The sequence below is a fragment of the Alligator sinensis genome, unplaced genomic scaffold (assembly GCF_000455745.1).
Source record: "Alligator sinensis unplaced genomic scaffold, ASM45574v1 scaffold1423_1, whole genome shotgun sequence".
NCBI classification, from domain to species: domain Eukaryota; kingdom Metazoa; phylum Chordata; order Crocodylia; family Alligatoridae; genus Alligator; species Alligator sinensis.
The window spans coordinates 666587-682258 of record NW_005842621.1 but is presented as its reverse complement, the minus strand read 5'-3'; the positions used below and the strand labels follow the sequence as shown (position 1 = coordinate 682258).

At 43.9% G+C, this 15672-nt stretch overlaps 1 protein-coding gene across 7 annotated transcripts in view; it reads right to left on the bottom strand.

Moving 5' to 3' along the window:
• Positions 1–15672, bottom strand: part of IQCH (IQ motif containing H) — a 106773-nt gene that overhangs the window by 77210 nt on the left and 13891 nt on the right. For all 7 annotated transcript variants that reach the window (XM_014524517.2, XM_025215092.1, XM_025215093.1 and 4 more), the window contains 5 exons: positions 6734–6845; positions 3582–3710; positions 2490–2701; positions 839–1390; positions 139–205 (listed from right to left, as the gene is read on the bottom strand). In XM_014524517.2, coding sequence (XP_014380003.2) covers positions 139–205; positions 839–1390; positions 2490–2701; positions 3582–3710; positions 6734–6845 — 1072 coding nt within the window. The remainder of the gene's footprint in view (positions 1–138; positions 206–838; positions 1391–2489; positions 2702–3581; positions 3711–6733; positions 6846–15672) is intronic.

Sequence of the window (15672 nt, the reverse complement as noted above, 5' to 3'; positions counted from 1 at the left end):
ACTCTCATCATGTCGAGAACATTTTCCTGCCGAGACCAATTTGAATAAAACAAGGGGCCTTCCTTGAACTCAATCAAGGAGTCATAATGTGGTGGGTAATAGAGGTTGCTGATAGATTTGCAGGCAAAAGTGTTATACCTAATGATGGGATATGGATAATAGTCCTCCTGGAGGTCCTGATGCGATTCCAGTTGGCTGCCAGATGCTAAAAATCAAGAAGAGCATTGATCAGTGACAGGAAGCTGTAGTGGATTCATCGAGTCAAACTTCAGCTGTTTTTCCACTGTACAGTTAAGCCAGGCATAAATTATATTAATTGATTTAATTACATACTTAAAACATCTTCCCCAATTAATTTAATTAGGTGGCTACATGAAGCTACTGGCAGGGGAAGATTAGAGGCTGCTCACTTAATTAACAGAATATGAATGAAAAAAAAGGGGAAAGCAAACATAAATGAAATTGTGAGCACTAATTAAAAGGCTGTCTCCAAACTTAAATACTTTCTGACAAAGTGGTGACAGCAATGTAGACAAGGGAGGGATTTTTTTCCAGCAAATTAAGTGCCACAAGGTATATATAGGGAGCTAAGGTAATGCAGTTAAAACATTGATTTTCTGACAGAACTACCAAAGTCAACATGAAGGGACATCCTCCATAGAAAAATTACAACAGATTTTGCAGCCACAAAGGCTGAATCACTGATGAAGGATGAAATATGATGCTCGGACAAGTGTATGGTTAAAGGGAAAAAAAATGGAAACAGCTTATTGCAATCAGTCAAGCAAGAGATGTTTAGAAAAGAAGTGCTGCCGTAACAGCTGGCAGCACCGCACACCTTGGCCCTGATGTAAAAATTCTCCAGGTGTCTCCGACGTGATTCCTTCAGGGTCTTTTTTACACGTGCCATGCGAGTATGCAAGAGCCAAGAAATGGCAATCACACCTGATGCCCGCTGCTGCTGCCTGAAATGGATGTAGGCTTTTCTGGCCTGATAGCGCCTCCACGTTGCCTGGATCTTTGTGGCAGCCATTTCAGTACCATCTTGCCCTTTGTATCGCCGGCCAGGTTGATTTAAGAGTCTTTTCACAGTGGATCGGTTCTTTATCATGGCCAGAATGTCATCTCTGCTTGGCCTCCGGTCAAGTTCAAAATCTGGTACAAGCTCCACCAAATTTCTGCTTTTTATTATAGCTAATGGTATGGCGTAGTCCTTGAGCAGCTTCTCAACATGTTCCAAGAGAGAGAGAATACTTCCCCAGGACAAACAGTAGTACTGCTTAAATGCCAGGAAGGCTGGAGCCTTATGGTCTATAGCACCATTGTGAATAGCTATGTCGTAATCCAAAACTGAATTCTGGAAGGACTCAAATGGCATCATTTGTGAGGTCTGTGGAAAGAGACCACAACCACAGATTAAAAAATAATTGCAGTTGCTGACAAATAAGTGGCCAACGTACATTCTCATAGTATCATTCACCACACAGCTGTGGGAAGTTATGGATCCAGAAATGTATTCCTTGTATTGATTTAACATATACATGTCATAACCACAAAGACTGGCCCATATATATCATAAAACCCATTACCAGAAATGTACCCAGGGGTCACTCAAGACTATTAACATTTTTATAGAAAATATATTAATTGCTCAAGGGATCTACGCTTGATCTTTTCGTATAAAAGTTCTGTGGACACTGATATGGTCAGCTGGTCCCACAATAAGTATGATTTACCACGCAAAGACTTTACAACTACAGCAACATTGTTTTCTCATTCATACTGTCATGAGTGAATGGGTAACCTCCTTCTCTACAAACACACCCTGATCTTCCACCCGTGGCTACCTGCAAAGGCCATCTCTTCTGATACCCACCAGAACTTCTGTCTCCATTGGAGAGGTTGGCCTGCAGCTCAGCAGCTCTGGTTTTCATTCTGACTTTGCTATTTTCAAGTATTTTTGCAGATTTTTTTATTTAAATTGTTATTATCTAATTCACATCCTAGTTTCCATTTCCAGGGTTGCTTTATTTTTCATCTTCAGTTCTCCTCTGGGCTACAGCATGGATCAGCACTCTAATGGCTCAGATATCTGCAAAGGTCAAGCAAAACTCCAGAACTGTTTGGTATGCAACACTGCAATTCAGTTGCACATAAAGGGAGAGAGATGCCCCTTATGCATAGAGGCTAAGAACAACCATCAAGCCTCAAATAATCAATCAGCTGGGGTCACGCTCCTTTCCCGTTCCCTGTTACAGTGAAATGAGACATTCTGTTTGCCTACATGAACGTTGCAAGAATTAGGGAAGAGATGGCAGTTTCAAAAGTGAAACTGCCGTCAGCGGAGGGCTGTCTATTAACTTCAACAGACTTTGGATCAGGCCTTCATGTCCTGATTCAAGGTACAGCTCACATCCTAAAGCAGATTTGCTGAAGACGGTGCTGAAAATTTGCACAATAAGATCTTGTGGCTGTCACTGCCTACATACCTCTGGCTGAGGTGGGATGCAAAGTGCCACCTCTTGCCCTGGAGATGGCTGTGTCCACACTCGCTTTGATCTCCTAGCCGAGTCCACGGAGATGTTAGACGGGGGTGGTGCAATGTTACCCTTGTTGGAGAAGCATGTGCCATTGACAGTTGTCTTTGGGTCTGGATAAGTGAAGATGTCTGTGACAGCATCCGCCTTCCTACTCATCTTCCCTGTACCAATGCAAAAAGGCAGTGCAAGGTTTCATTGCTGAAAGGAAATACTCTACAACAATAGCAAAGTGCAATATTACCACAATACATCCCATTAAATAACATAAAAAAGATCTCACGCTGCTTTGATGCTCCACTAGGTGGCTATTTTCAAGAGATGTCAACAAAATATGGTTCTGGCATGAACAGCAGAGCTTTGGGAAGAATACTAGTAAGTCTGAGCGTGCCAAAAGAATTAAGCACAGATTTGTCGCCGTAGAGATTGGGACATTTTTAAAAGATAGTTTTCAAAAGACAGTGCATCAGCCAACAGTATATCCTGTTTCCACAACAATCACAGAATCATAGAAAATCTGTGCTGGAAGGGACCTCAGGAGGTCATCTAGTCCACCCCCATGCACTAAGCAGGACCACCCCAACTAGATCGAGTCCTAAGCAATGTGTATGTACTGCATCACTTGTAAAATGCTTATCGGCTTCTACTTTGTTTGACTGCACCCCAATGCTACTGCCATAACTCGTGGCCCTTTGTTTTATTTGTGGCCGCTTCCATCCATTATGAGATGTTTCAAATTCTAAGGAACTGATTAGAAAATTCCAGTCCCCAGGTCACTGCTCACAGCTTTCCTATACAGACTTACATAGCAAGGGGCAAAGAGATTTGCTTGGGTCCAGCACTCTGCTGTTCAGGCCTGCTGTATTTGGTAGTCCTTCTTCACCAGTCAGACTAAAATTTCCTCTAGCTGGACACAACTCCAGATAAGCAGAAGTCAGCTGAGTGTTGAGGGTTACCAATTACTAATACCGAGGGCCAGACTTTGAAAGGGGTTCAGAAATTTGGGATTTGACTGACAGTCACAACCAACACTCTTGTGCTTACCTGAAACAGGCTTCTTGTGACGTTTGTGAAATTCATGGAGAGGAGCGACTTTGGGTAACACTGGAGGCGACTCAAGTATAATCTTTGCTGCCGGTGGGATTAGCCTGCGCTCGATTAGGTTCAGAATACCTATAAAACAAAGACGTTGCTGAATGATGTGTCTGGTTTCTTGGGGGTAGATCCCCAAAGGAACTATGTGATGCATCACCCAGCCCTAGGCGTGTGGCACCGAGTCTCGTGTAATCTACAGCCCTGAATTAGGCATCTAGGTTCGATAGGCAAGGCCTCAGAACAGGATTCACAAGAGCGGTCATACTCTACCAGGAAACACAGAAGAGACAGCTGCTCCTGGAGGGAGTGACCTCTGCCCTCTTGGGACTCCCCCTGAACCAGCACACCAGCCAGGTGTCGGGCACCTAAGCAACCTCTTTAAGAGCTGGGCAGGGGCAAGTCCTTTGTTTGACAGTGTTACTACAGGTTTCCCTTACTTTATGCGGTACATGCATTCCTGGAGAATGGCGCATAACTCGAATTCGCATAGAGGGAATCCACTTTACTGTGTAACAAATAGGGATATGTTCCAAGACCTCGACTGGACTGACATGGCATGGCACCGCTCCCGAGGCAGCTGCAGCTCCAGAAGCATGGGCACTGCCTGCCCTGTGTGGCAGCTGCGGGCGCTGCTGCCAGGCGGCTTCATAGCTCACAGCTCCCGGGGTGCCCTGCAGATCTGACACCAGCACCCGGCTCAGCCCCCACAAATATTTTCTTCCTCCGCCTATGGAGTCACTCCCACAATGCACCACACAAAGCAGCTGACTGTGGGCTCCCACCACACCGATCGCATATGAGTGAATTTACCTTGCATATAACACATTTTTGGTAAAAAAAGGTCATTGCATAAGAGCGAGTTCACACATACAGAACCCACATAAAGCGAGGAAACCTGTATCACCATTGTTGCCTCGTGGCTTGAGCACTCAGGCTGTGGGAGACCCAGGTGCAATTTCTTCCTTTGCCTGAGGAGGTTCAAACTGCTAGGACAGTGCCCTACCCACTACACGATGAGCTACTCTGGGTGGAGGAACTCCCCCATCCTTGTGCTGAAGCTGGCGTGCTAAAATTACAGAAGCAGTGAGATGAGTATGACCGGCCTAGTAGCTAGGACATTGAGCTGAGTGCTGGCTCATGTGCAGGGGCAGATTAGTGTAAAATACATAAAGCTGCCTCATAGCACAGTGTCACCCAGGTCACCCCATCCCAGTTACAGGGTTATGCACACACCCCCTCCCACTGCCTATCCCAGTCACTGAATCTTCTGCAATGGGACAGCTTCAACAGGAGCGCTCAGCGAGCGCCCCGCGCTGAACCTTGCCACTGATCCCTGTCCCCAAGGGCAATGGAGAGGGACAAGGCAAGGGTAAAGGCAGGCACGAGACAGCAGCATGGAGGGCTGTGGAGGAGTGGGTGCTGCAGAGGGGATGGGTGGCATGGTGCAGCTATGCACCTGATTCCTTAGGCCCCCCTGGGATGGACTGGACTTTCGCAGGACAGATTCAACCTCTTTGCAGGATGGATCCAGCCTGCAGGCTGTAGGTTGACTCCTGCACTGTATCATCATACAGCCTAGTGGTATTAGCATTTTTTGGAATTCTTCTGCCATAGCATACAGTCATAGAAATATATATAAAGAAATGATATATAATAAATATAAAGAAATGAAACACACCAAGTCAAATCTTCCAATGTTTTAAATGTAACACTTAGAATGTACCATCATCTTCTTGGGGAAGAAATGTTGTTTCTTCCCCGAACAAAACTGGAACTAGAGAAGTGGTGCTTTTTGTGATAAATCAGTGGTTTTCAACCTGTTGTCTGCAGATGCCTGGGGACCCGCAGACTGTCTAAGGGGTCTGCACAAGATGGCTATAAATCAATCAAAAGTTTGTAAACACCCACACTTACAATTCAAAGGGGTCTGCACCTCCACTAAAAAAAAATTTTTAGGGATCTGCAAATGAAAAAAGGTTGAAAGCCACTGTGATAAATCCAGCGGAGACAAACTTTGCCTACAGATTGTGACACAGAAATTAAATAAACTGTATTTGTGCTGTACTATAGAGAAGAACTGTGTGTTTGTGGAACATCAGTTTGAAACACTTGTGTCAGAGCTGCTTCAAATTTGCTCTCAGTCCCACCATAATTATGGGTACAGAATCATTGCAAATAATTCAATGTGTTGCTGAAATAATCCAAAGGTTGTTCTAGTTACTGTCCCAAGGCCAAATTCAGGCTCTCATTTTCTTGAAGAAACTCATGGCCACTCAATGTGATCACAAACAAGGCCTCCCTCCATCACAAACAGATTTCTGCTCCCGGCAACAACTGGACCCTGTGTAAGATGTGGACCCGTCTCAGCCCACAGAGAATATTCTATCTCACTAAACAGTCTGGCCATATTGCTTTCTCTACTCTCCGGAGCTCCACTTTCAGACGGAAGCAGAGTACACATTGTTGGCTTTTTGGGACATCTGGGGTAGGGCACAGAGGGCCGCCGACCCAATGACCTTCCACTGGTAAATTCCTTTCCCATGCATCCACACGCAGCCTGGATTAGGCCATAATCTCTTCAACCTTTGGGGATGATTATACTTGTATTTAGCTCTGTCATGCCACTTACCAAAAAAAATTCTGCAGCGCATTACAAACATTAGACAACTTCCACATTTTACAGATTAGTAAGCCTATCTGTAAAATGGGCCATCTGAGGCTCAGAGACATTAAGGACCAGATCCTCTTCCAAGTAATAGGTGTTTAAATGCCTTCTCACTCCATCCTGCTTGAGTCTCTGAAAAACCATTACAGCATTTGATGGATGGGTCCTCATCTTTTTTGCCTCACTCTTAAGGCTGACATGAAAGCTTGTTGCAAAAGTAGATGTAAGAACGGCTTTTCAGGGATGCAAGCAGGGTGGAATAAAACTATACTTCAATGCCAAAAGTGCCACTTAGATGTCTAATAGAATGAAGGGGATCTGGCCCTAAGTGACCTGTACAGGATAGATCTCAAGATGCTTGACCCCTGCTCTACACAGCAACCAACACTACCTCTGCAGAGCTCATCCTAGGGACTTCACCATCCGAGGGACTCACCTCTCTTTGCATCTCTCTCACACACGGGTAGGGGAGCATCCATTTGGTGAGAGGCGGGCAAAACCCAAAGGTTACTGACTGTAGGCCCCTTCACTATCTTCTGAGCGCACACCTAAGAACAGAGCAAGTCCTCCATTAGCAAACAATATTCCAGGCACCGCAGTTTGCTACTCGTATAAAACTAAATAATAAATACAATTTCTGCTATGAATAGTTTCATTAAGGTTTAATAATGTAACAGTACGGGCACTGGTTTTACTGCTTATGAACATGCCGCACTATTGTCTACTGTCATTAGTTTATGTAATTTAAAATAAAGTTAATTAAATCCAATCAATGTCTTGCGATTTCTGCTATGCAAAATCAGTGTTCTAGTTAATAAAAGGAATTGCAAGGACTTTGCTCAATTTTAATGACTACATTGTAAACAAAGTATCTCTTGACAGACCAGGCTTTGAATACAGGAAACTTTAATATAAGCAATGTACAGGGGGAAAAAGGAAGCAGGAATTAGAAAAAACATGCATGGATCCTCAGGAGATCCACTGGGCATAGGGTTAGGGAATTTAAAGTCTGTGTTATCAGTGAATGAGAAATATTAAAGGATTCTAAAGTCTGAGAGCACCTTACAAACCTGCATCTATTAACTGGCAGGAGTAAAGACAAAGTGGCAAATACAAATAAATATCATACGGCAAAGATTTTAGGTCTATTAGCATCCCACCTTGGAGAACTGCATAGGGGGAAGAGATCCTGTTTCAGCAGCCGTTTTCAACTCACTTTCTTATTGTTACGACTGGATTGGAAACTACCGACTGTTATCAAGTTAGTTTTTTAATACTAGAATGTCAGCTGGAAGTGGACTTCGGGCTGCAACCAGACACTGAAAGAGAAGCTGAGCTCCTGACAGGTAGGGACCAAGTAGAGGGAGACAAACATTGCATGGACATTTTAAAACAAAGGCAGAAAATATTTATAAAAATGACTAACTGAGGTTTGGAATTGGAGAAGAAAACGGTATTGCCGACTGCGGTCGTTAAAAAGTCACAAAATTGAGCCTGCCATCAAAATCACAAGACTCACAAGCCATGAGAGATGGCAACAACACAGAAGTTTTGTGTAACCTTTGATGAACCAGTGAAGTGCAGAAGGCCTCGTATGCATGTCTAAGCGTAACCAGGCACAGAGGGAAACATGAACACACAAACATTACAGCAATTACAACTAGAGCCAAGAGTCACAGAGTTCTTGGGTCTCTGAGCTTGCATTAACCACCTATTTCCCTATTCTCAAGTTGCAGTAACAAAGGTTTAGGTTGGATATTAGGAAAAACTTTCCCGCTAGGAAGGTAGTGAAGCACTGGAACGGGCTGCTTAGAGAGGTGGCAGACTCTCCATCCCTGGAGGTTTTTAAGGCCCAACTCAACAAAGCCTTGGCTGGGATGATCTAGCTGGGAATGGTCCTGCTTTGAGTGGGGGGTTGGACTAGATCAGTGGTTCTCATCCTTTTTTGTACCAGGACCATTTGTAAACATCGATGGTCAGTCCTGACCCAGTAAATAATTTAAATAGAAAACAGCCCGCTGGCTCTGCTGGTGGCCCTCACTCTGAGCTGCTGCCCCACACCCCCAGGCCCTAGCCCCCCAGTGTGTGGGGCATGGGGGACCCCAAGCAGCCCATTGCAGGCTGGAACTCTGCCAGCCCGCAGAGAAAGCTCACCGTTTCCCCACATTTTCCCCCTTTAAAGAAGAATCCATTTTTAAAGATTGTTTGTGACCCTTTCATATATTCTTGCGACCCACTTTTGGGTTGAGAAGCACCAGACTAGATGACTCCTGAGGTCCCTTCCAGCCCGAATTTTCTATGATTCTATATGGAAGAACACCAGACACGTTCCTGTCTCCTCTCTGCTTGCCTGTGATATGTTTCAGATCCTGTTCTTTGCAGTCATGTGTAAGGTTGAGAAGTGGAGATTTATGGGGACCCCTTTGGTTAGCAACTGCCTGGAAATGCAGGGGATTGGATTTGATAGCTGAGGAGTCCTCTGCCAGTCCTATGTTTGTACATGCCTACAAATTTCCGTCTTAGAATACTCTGCTATTTAATACTTATGGTCCTATACTACTATACTCAGGGACTCTACACAATATTATTTAATATTCGGTTCCCTTCCAGTGCAGATGTGGCTTCAAAGGGCAGCTTGGAAAATTTGGGGCAAGGACTCAGAATAGAAAGCTCTGAGCAACTGGTCAGTTGTGTAAACACAGAAATGCACGTGAATGCAATGATTCAGTTCCTGAAAAGCTTCCCTGACTTTTCTAAACCCCAGTTTGTTCAAAACCCCACGTTACTTGTTCCACTTAAGTAAATGGGCCCTGCATTTGGAACCAGGGGCGGATCTAGCATTTTGAAAAGAGAGGGTGCAGATGGCATGATGCACCGTCATAGATAACAGAACACACGTTTTTATCCAGCTAAAAAGGAATGAGAAGCTTTACTAATATGCTAGGGGCCTAGGGCCGTGTTATTCAGTTTAAGATTGAAGCAAAAAACAAATATAATTTTAATGGAACGTGCACTAATGTGCTACATCATATCTTAGTATTAAAAAAAAAACACAAAATACTAGGCAAAATAATCAAAAGATGTTGCTTCTTTAGTTCTGTTGTTAGTAGAATTAAATCTACATCTTTTTTCAGATTCATAAAACAACATCTAGCCTTCGTGAGCATACTGACAGTGCAATGCTTTGTTGAAAGTTATTTCCACACCTGAGCTGACGTTCACCTGAGTTAATATTTTAAGCTGAAGTTAAAAACAGCATTCAGGGCTGTGGATACAGGAGGTTCATTATCAGGGGCAGCTAACAGACAGCAGAATTTCAGAAGAAAGGCTAGTTTTATTAGTGGAACATCAAGCCCATTAAAAAGGATAGAGGGTCATTAACACCTGTGGAATGAAGAGGTTAGAAGGAATCAAGTAGATGATAATAAGCCATGAAGTCTATTGACTCTCTCCCTGGTGCCACTGCCAGGCAGTTGGTTTTAAACTCTGGGTGCAGCAGAAATCAAAGCGGGTAGGGCAGTGGTCACCAACCAGTGGATACAATCCACCGGTAGATCTCAGAGCCTCTTGGAGTCGATCCGAGTCTGGGGTGGAGAACATAAATTACTCTGCTGTTTCTTATTGGATGTTATGTCTGCCTTATTTAGCTGACAATTGCCTTTTAGTTTACAGATATCTAATTTTACCTGCCCACTTCTTGCTTTAATTCTTGCTCAATTTCTTCTTCAAGAAACAAGTCTAGCCGTCCCTTGAAGTCACGCTGCCTGGCTCTGTTGCTTTCCTTTGTAGCTTAGTCCACGCTTGTTGAAACACACATGACGAGTACTGTTGCCCATCATGTCACGGGGCGCTGAGTGTCTGTGTGCATGCGCGCGCGCGTCCCAGCCCAGCAGGTCAGTCCATGGCGGAGGGAAGAGGAAGGGGCTAGATTGAGGCCCCCGTGGTGAGGGACTGTGCTGCAGAGGCAGGAACAGGGGTAAGTTGAGTGGGGCCAGTGGCTGGGTGGGACTTACCTGCTGGGGAGGCGCGCCCCCAAATCATTTTTATTCCCTCTGCCTCAATCTGCATCCCCTGCTCCATCCCCACAGATTTACCTGCTGGGCAGGTGTGGGGGGTGTGGTGGCAGCGCACAGTTGATCTTGGGTTGCTTTTCAATGCCAAAGGTGATCTCCTACTTAAAAAGGTTGGAGACCACTGGGGTAGGGGGTGACTGCAACCCCCTGGATCTGCCTTTGTTTGGTACATACTAAAAAAAAAACCCAAAAAACCCTCCTAGGTTTAAATCATTTTAGCCCAATTGACTTCAGTGGGGCTCTCCATGGGAGTCTGCCCCAGCTACTGTCTGGCCTCAGGTTACTGAACACCAGGGTAGCAGAAAATAGCATTGTTTCCTCTTGCCTGACTTATTCTGGGACCAGGCAGGCAAAGGGGAACCTAGGAAGTTGAGAAAGTTACAGTGTAATGTCCCAAAGTACAAGGCAAATCTGATATTGTGAGGCATGCAGCACAAATTGGCTAGGTTTCCTGAAAGCTTTAGATAAGGCACCTCTGATGGCTTGCTACAGAAGCCGGAAGTACCTGGGATTTAATTAAAATGCAGGCATGGATTAAGCCAAGAAAACAGAACAGAACTGTGTCAAAAACAACAGGTCTCCCTTGACCTCCGTCTATTTGTGGTCTAGACACATCTCAGAGGCAATGGATCCAAAACACCGCCTGGTTAAGTTTACTAGTGCCATAATGCAGAGGAGGAGAAGGAAATGCTAACCATATAAAGTACCTCTGCTCAGCTGCTTGAGGACGGACAGAGTCAGGATGGTGGGCTGGTGACCCAGTGGTTACCAATATGCAGCTTTACTGTAAAGCAAGTGCTGAGTATACACTATAGGTCCATTTTTGAGGATGCAGGGGTCCAGGCACCCAACTGTCAATGTGCACCTGCCTAGAATTTCCCAGTTTTAGGCCTTGCTTTTAGTTGGTAATAAATCCAAACGAGCCATTTAGGCTAAACTTTTCCATGCTGGGTCTGGCCCAGGTGGATTTTTTTGGAGAGTTTCAGGCAAAACAATTCTGGTGTTTCTGAGAAAGTTTTAAAAATTCTGTCAACTTTTTCTTTGAAAAGATGAGGATGAGGAAGAGCCTAAAAGGGGGTCAAGTTTTGGGTGAACAAGCAGAAGAGCCTGGACCCACTATAACCACACACCCTTTCGGAGCGTTGGAATGGAGTCCAAGATTGTCAGAAAACACTAATAAAATCCCCCAATAAAGTGTCCTATTCCCTCTCGCATGTTCATCAGCAGTGAGGGAAAGTCAATACTATTACCAGTTACCCTGTTAGCTGAAGTAGCAGAAGTCGGACCAATAGACATCCAGGCTGTAACCCTACTGATGAACCACGTGGGCATCAATATGATGGAGCTCCTGATTTTTCAGACTGCTTTTTTTAAAGCCCTATGAAATTAGACACTGTATGCTACATTAAAAGATAGGTTTGCCAAGTCAAACATTTAAATATTAAGAAATGCCAGAAGGTTGTCTATGGCTATAAAACGGAGGCTAATGATGATGCTTAATCCCTTTTGTAAAGTGCCCTGGCATCTGTTGTTGAAAAGACTATATCATAGATCTCCTTTTAAGTGTGTGTGTGTGTGTGTGTGTGTGTGTCACTAAGCAAAATAGGGCCCAGGTCCTGATTTGGATCATTGGGCGCTATTATAAACACAAATAGTAACAATGATCCACTTAAAAGGAATGAGCCATTTTAAAGACCTGTTCATATCCCTAATGAAGAAATGAAGAGACATGAAATGATACAATTATAATTTTTCCCTCCCAATGGGTACAGCAGCAAACACTGACAAAACAGAACGTATGTAGACTTCACCAAAATGAAGATTTTTTTAAAGTTACTGCAGTTACTGATATACATTTTTATTTGTGCCGGTTAGGAACATGAGAATCTACAGGATTTACAGCCCTGCATCTTTACTTCAATATGTTTTTTGAGGACCGTAACACTAAGTGTTGCAAAGATTACACCGTCTCCATTTCAAAATAGGTTGATACAGAGGAAAAACGAGTCACAACTGCAATTTCCTCCCACTCCAGTTAAATCTTACCAATCATGAGCCATGCTGCCTCCCTCATAGGGGCATAATAACGCATATACTAAAAGAACGGGATTTAATTAAATAGTGGCTCACTCTCCAGACCACTGTAGTCTGGTGCTGTATCTGTGAGGCAGCATTGATTTTACTGCTGGCCAGATTAACCCTCAATTTAAACCCTAGTAGGTTTTCCATGATAGGCAGCAATGTGCATCGTGTGTGCTTCAACAAGCATGGACTAAGCTACAAAGGAAAGCAACAGAGCCAGGCAGCGTGACTTCAAGGGATGGCTAGATTTGTTTCTAGAGGAGGAAGAAACTGAGGAATAAAGCAAAGAAGCGGGCAGGTAAAATTAAATATCTGTAAACTAAAAGGCAATTGTCAGTTAAAAAAAGGCAGACATAACATCCAATAAGAAACAGCAGAGTAATTTATGTTCTCACTTACACTGTACAACGCCTCTCCAACGAAAGTGGTAGCGTCTGTGACAGGGTTGAACTGACTTTAAAATCCTTCATTGTGAAAATGTTATCCAGACTAGCCAGTCTCTTCTCTTTTCTCCATTCCACCCTCCCTTCCCCAGAAAGGCACATCACCCAATTGAACTGATTTATGCCCTCTTCTCCAAGCATCATCTCCCTGTAACCTATGCCATATCACTTCAGCGAGGCTGCTCAGGCACAAGTGATGGTGGACTTTAGCTAGCATCGTAGACTTTCAAAATGTGATTATTTTCACGGAACCAAGTTTGTCCTGATTAAAATAAAGTAGCTCAACATAATAAAGACAATCCATGCTAAAGAAACTGGCCAGGTGCTGCTCACTATTACCATCCTTAATTATTTTTACTCCTGTTATTCAGTGCTTTAAGATTTCATACGTCGAGTAGGCTTCCGAAGGAGTTCCATCTGCTTACACCAGAACCGAGCAGCTTTAGGTCTTTATTACACATATAGTTTTTATGCTATAAACACGGAGTTTAACGCTACGTATACCTGAACAGCTTGCTCCTAAAATTACTTTTTTAATGATGCATTTATAAGTGTTATTTAAGACCCCAAGTCTCTTCTGCCACCAAAGCCCCCCCAAAAGTCAACGTGTCCAATTAAATATGGCACCAACATTTAGATCTGCAGCTTATGTTGTGAAATAGCCTTAGTTATAAATGCCATATATTTTTTTAAATATTCTAATTTTTCAGAAACTGGAGGGTTCAGTAAAGGGAGGGGGGAAAATACAAGCAGAGCACAGACAGATTCTGGGGAGACTTCCAAGTAAAGCTGTGTGAACAGACCTCTGTGCTGACCTGTATCATCTCTGTTAGTGTGGCACAGACTACTAGTCCCAAACCTGCATCGGCTGGCAAAGTAATCCAAAGAAGATTTCCCTGCAGCATTCAAGAAGAGAGATCATCTACATTCAAAAAGGAAATGCAGTGTAGATATGACGGCCATGCCCAGCTCTGTAACCAGTAGGGTTGGTTCTGGAAAATGACCGATGGGAACCACGTAGGAGTTCACCCTGGTGTGGTCTCACGTAACCACCTCAGTGAAGACAGGGTGGCACGGGTGTCAGCTCAGGCTAAGCAAGCCTGCCCAGGACACAGGGCACTTACTCAGGCAGCTGACCCATGTTGAAGTGTTCACTGCCACTGGCATCCAAGTCAGCTGGACTAACACTAGCAGCTGGAGTATGTCTGCTCACAGTGGAATCAGACCTCTGACTTCCCTGAAGACATTCCCCAAATCACCAGGCAGAAGAAAATCAGGCCCAATAAGGTGGCCTCTGGATGTCTCCTCTTCCACTGTTACAGCACAGTTCAGGCTCAGAGGAGGTTACAACTAACCCCTGAATGATTTAATACAAAGTTGATTAGAAGATCAGACATTTTTTTCTCCAAGAATAATATCATCTCTCTCGTATTGTATGCTGCAGACAGTGTGATTCAGAAGGTTTTTCTATCTGGAGTCAGCAGACCCAGTGTACTTGTTCATGCCGGGTACTTTTAAAGTACAGTTTTCAAAGGCTACGAGCTAGCACTTTATTTGTAGTGCAGACTAAGGTTTGCATTGTATAGTATGCCCAGAGTATGTTGCAAAACTATTTTTTCCATCTCAAGCACTTCTGAGTATAATTAACCTGGGACACAAGAAAAACAATTCTATTAGCCTTTTTAAAGTGCGTTTCTCTTGTGGATACAACTCTTCTACTTTATTTTTCCTTTGCTACATTTTAAATGGAGTACTCGTTTTAACGCAGCAGGGACTTTCCCATTAGTCCACTATTTGTTTCCTTTGTTATCAAAATAGCAGTATTTAGCCTAAAAAAATGTATGTATCTATGTGTATAAACACGCATATGTACACAAGTATGTGCACACACCTCTACAGATCCTACAGATAAAGCTGCATTTAGATTTGCACCCAAAGCAAAATTAAAATTCATCCATGAGGTAATTTAATAACTAGGGCAAATCTATTGGCATTAATCTATTGATTGAATGGAGGTACCAAGCAGACAATCATTATAAAACATTATAAATCCTAAACATTATACAAATAATATCTTGCAGCCACCATTTGCTATCTGACTCCATAAATCTCATTCCCTATACAAGTCCAGCAGGGCGCATACAATGCATCATTCTCATTTGTTTTACCCTGGTACCCGTCTAATCCTGGACCAGACCCCCAGCTGACAAGACACTTTAAAACAGACAGAAAAAGGCCGCTCCTTCCTCAAGGAATTTCCCATCTCAGTAAAAGATGCATACAGCCAGATGGGGAGCGCAAGGAAACACTGAGACGATGCTGGCCAGCACGATACACCACAGCACACCATGAGCTGAAGTGCTGTCGAGCGTTTTGGTGTGCGTCACAACAGAGGAAAGTTTGCAGGAGGGATCTTAACTCAACCTGAACTTCTTAACCTTAACTTCTATACTGGTACAACCTTTGTGCTGGTAAATGTACAGAACAGTGGCTCTAGGGGCAGCAATGGAAGACAGAAAGTCTCCACGAGGATTGAACGGTCCATCAGTTTCCATGGTGAAAAACAGAGCCATTATGACGATGAATGAGATAATATGTTAAAAGTTGTTTTCAAGGGCCTCCAGGATTGCTTCTGTGTAGGGTTACCATATTTCCAGTTTCAAAAACAGGACACCTGTCAGGGGGCGGGGGTGGTACTATGATGGAGGGGGCAGTGATATGCCCATGCCCTGCCCCTGTCCCTCACTCCCACGTCCCAGCCCCTCCAGACCATGCTG